This window comes from Nannospalax galili, unplaced genomic scaffold (genome assembly GCF_000622305.1).
Source record: "Nannospalax galili isolate Female #2095 unplaced genomic scaffold, S.galili_v1.0 scaffold1129, whole genome shotgun sequence".
Taxonomy (NCBI): Eukaryota; Metazoa; Chordata; class Mammalia; order Rodentia; family Spalacidae; genus Nannospalax; species Nannospalax galili.
Genome location: NW_008359461.1, coordinates 21,590 through 25,025, shown reverse-complemented (window position 1 = coordinate 25,025; position 3,436 = coordinate 21,590). Strand labels below are relative to the sequence as shown.

At 44.3% G+C, this 3,436-nt stretch overlaps 1 protein-coding gene across 1 annotated transcript; it reads right to left on the bottom strand.

Moving 5' to 3' along the window:
* Positions 1 to 780: 780 nt before the first annotated feature.
* LOC103725880 (disintegrin and metalloproteinase domain-containing protein 21-like) lies at positions 781 to 3,071 on the bottom strand. The gene has a single exon (XM_008823221.2). It carries the CDS (start codon positions 3,069 to 3,071, stop codon positions 834 to 836), a length of 2,238 nt encoding a protein of 745 aa, XP_008821443.1. The 3' UTR covers positions 781 to 833.
* Positions 3,072 to 3,436: the final 365 nt, after the last annotated feature.

The window sequence follows — 3,436 nt, the reverse complement described above, 5'->3', positions numbered from 1 at the left end:
TCAGTTCAGATGTGTTATGTAAGATGGGGTTTTTCATTTGCTAATAGGGGACCTGAAGTTGGGAAGGGTGGTTGGGGGTGGTAAGATGAGGGAGGGGATGCGAGAGGGGATTGAATATGATCAAAATACATTGTATGAAATTTTTGAATCAATAAGTTAAAAAGATGATATGGCACAGTTTTGGGGTGTGGTGAAGTGGTTGGGCACTTGCCTAACATGGGTGAAGTTCTGAGCTCTTGGCTGTGATGCCTGTACTGCAAAACAGGAAAAAAAGTGAAAAAAAATTAAAAACCCAAGAAACTCAGAACTGATGTACTGTGTGAATTTCATAGCTCAGTAGTTAAGAGTGCTTGCTGCTCTTGCAGAGGACCTTTCAGTTCCCAGTACCCATGTTGGGCACTTCAAAACTGCCTGTAGCTCCAGCTCTTGGGGATCCAGTGATGCCTCTCACCCCCACAGGCACCTGCATTCAAGTGCACATACCCACACACAGACAAATAGGTTTTTTTGGTCTTATTGAGACAGGGTCTCCCTGTAGCCCCAGTGGACCTGGAACTTGCTATGTAGACCAGGCTGGCCTTGAACTCACAGAGATCCACCTGCCTCTGCTGGGATTAAAGGCGTGTGCCACCACACCTGGCATCAGACACAGTTTTTTAAAAAATTCTTTAAAAGGTGAATTTAAATATACAAGACACTTTTTTTTTCATTCCCCAGGGATTTTATTTCTATATGAAAGTCTCAGTAATTCATCAGGGGAATCGTTGACAATTTCTTCTAGTGATTGATACTGATTCTGTTCACTCTGTGGCCCCATTTAGTATTTAATGAGATCAATTATGTGGATTTGGATGTCCTGCAGCACTTTCTTCAGTGTCCACGATTGCTGCTCTTAAAATTGCACCAAAAAGAAGTGCGACCAGAATGAGAATCATGCGAGTGAAGAGAACAAGCAGGATCCTGTTTATACTCATGCGTATCTGGGCTTGAAGACCTTGGTCATTGGTAGGTGGAGGGCCACTGTCTTCACTACCACCCATTCCTCTCTGGTCACATGATGGTGGTTGCCAACCATATATACAGTGACAATGACTCTTGCTGTTACACACCCCTCTGAAATTACAAGTGCTGACATCACAGTCAAAACCGATGTCTTGATGAAAAGTGCAGTTCTGCCTACGACAGAATTTCCCTGGGCCACAGGTTGCACCATCCACGACAAGCCCCATTTCTGGGACTTCTGATCCGTGGTGTGCATCATAGCCAAAGCAGTGTTCTTCTTTAAGATCTTGTACTCTTATATGATGAAATGTAGTATGCTCACCTCCACCAGGAACACGAGTGACATCTCCACAGTGCAGCAGTCCACAAAATACATTATCATCTTCACATACAACAGGTTTGCTTCCCCCTCTTTGCAAACTCACCCCGCAGTTTCCAAATCGGTCACCTCTGCGATTCAATTCTTTGTAGCATGCTGGTGAGCCATCGTGGACTTGGTATCCGAAAAGAGCCTGACACTGTGTGTCTCGGTCGCTGCAGTTTCCAGCCATACATACTGATACTGCTGAACAGGGGGTTCCATCTTGAATGTGAAAGTCCTCTGGACAATTCTCTGACTTTCCATCACAGTATTCTGGCAGATCACAAATACCACGTTGGTCCCTGCAAATTGTTCCAGAGGGAGCAAATTTACAGTCCAGGCAGCAAGTTCCTAAACTACACACACTGCCCATAGTTAGTGTACAGTCGATGTTACAACACTTACTAGAGGCACACTCTTTGAAGGAGCCACAGTCACATTGCTCAGATTCACCATGGATCTTATCTCCACAGCGAGATAATGTGTAGGGAAAATTAGTATAAGGAATATTAAGACTACTCAGGCAAGTGTCCCAACCATTGATCCTTCCATATATCACAGCTTGAGAACAATTGCTTAGCATATCCAGAAGGCCAATATTTTCATTCATGACACAATTGCGTCTTCTAAAACAAACACAGCCCACCCTGTCATGGCGCATGCCCAGGCTGTGACCTAATGCATGGGCTAAAGTAGTTGCAGCCAGAAATACATGGTATCTTGCCACATGGAGTAATATTGCTCCCCAGTAGGCATTGCACATTCCATTAAAATTGGCATAATAATTGTTGTTTTGAATCTTATGTCCTGTTAAAATCACTGCGACAGAACTTTCTAGCTGTCCATGAAATTTTGTTCTCAAGCTGCCATAGTCTGTTAACATCGATCCAGGTTGTTGATTTACAAGATCTATGGCATCGTTTTGGTTCCATAAGCATATAGCACGTACAAAGACATTCAAACCACTTGGTTTATAGATGGTATCTGCTATGTTGGTCATAATCAGTACACTCTCTACCATGAAGGTACGGTTGTCATTTTTCTTGATAAGTGAGTTAGATAACGTGTAGAGAATTCTTATGTGTTTCATATGTAACTGCCACAAATAAGCTGGTGCTGCTCTGGGACTTTCAATAAGATTTTCCTCTTCAAGGAATTGATTTGCCACTTCCCCTATCTCATCACTGTTACACTTGTTAGACTCCTGTGTCCTTTCTTCTAACATAAGCAGAGACACTATGTGTTCAAATTTTGAAGATGTCTGCAGTGGTTTGATTTCATAAGTGAAGTCATCTACCTGTAGCATGCCACGCAGACCTCCATAGCAGGTATCTACTGTCGCTGTAGACCCAGGGACCCCTTCCAGGTAGCTGTAGTAGTAACAGTCACGAGGGACAAATGGGTAGTCTTCTTGCATGGCTCCTTGGTCATCGTTAGTAAATATAGGAAAGTGTCTGGGCAGCAGGTTTGTCTTGAGTTTCATGTGGATCACGTGTCTTTGTCCCCGAAATCGCATGCTATAGGCAAGCTGGTCTGGCATCTCACTTCCACCCATTCTTTGGGGTACCTTCCGGGGGATCACAATTTCAGAGGTAGTGAAGCGCCATTTTGGTTGGCCTTGGAAACACCAGACACGTGACAACAGTGCCCAGAACATAGAGAGCCAGAAAACATCACCCAGGAAGGCCTGTGTCCAGGTGAATGCCATGGATATGGGAGCGGTGGACCCAAACCAATGCGCCCTGATGGGAGGTGGACAAGACTGTTCTAAGGCATTGATGTTTCCACCAGGGTGATCAGGAGGCGAGCTGAGCTAGGCAATGGGCTTATAAGTCCCTGAAAACTGCAAAATAGTTAGGCTGTTATGTAACAATGCTGTGCTCCTTAGGGCATTGTGTGCTCAGTGATCTGGAGAGCCTGTGGCAGAGGGTCTAGGGAAGCACAAAAAGTGGGAGGCACTTAGGAAAAAAGCATACACTTGTGCTAAAAAGTCTCATGTGAAATCACAAGTGGGAGAAGAATTTGGGGGTTTGGTGAAATTTTTAGGACAGGTTTGAAAACTTTTTTTGCCAG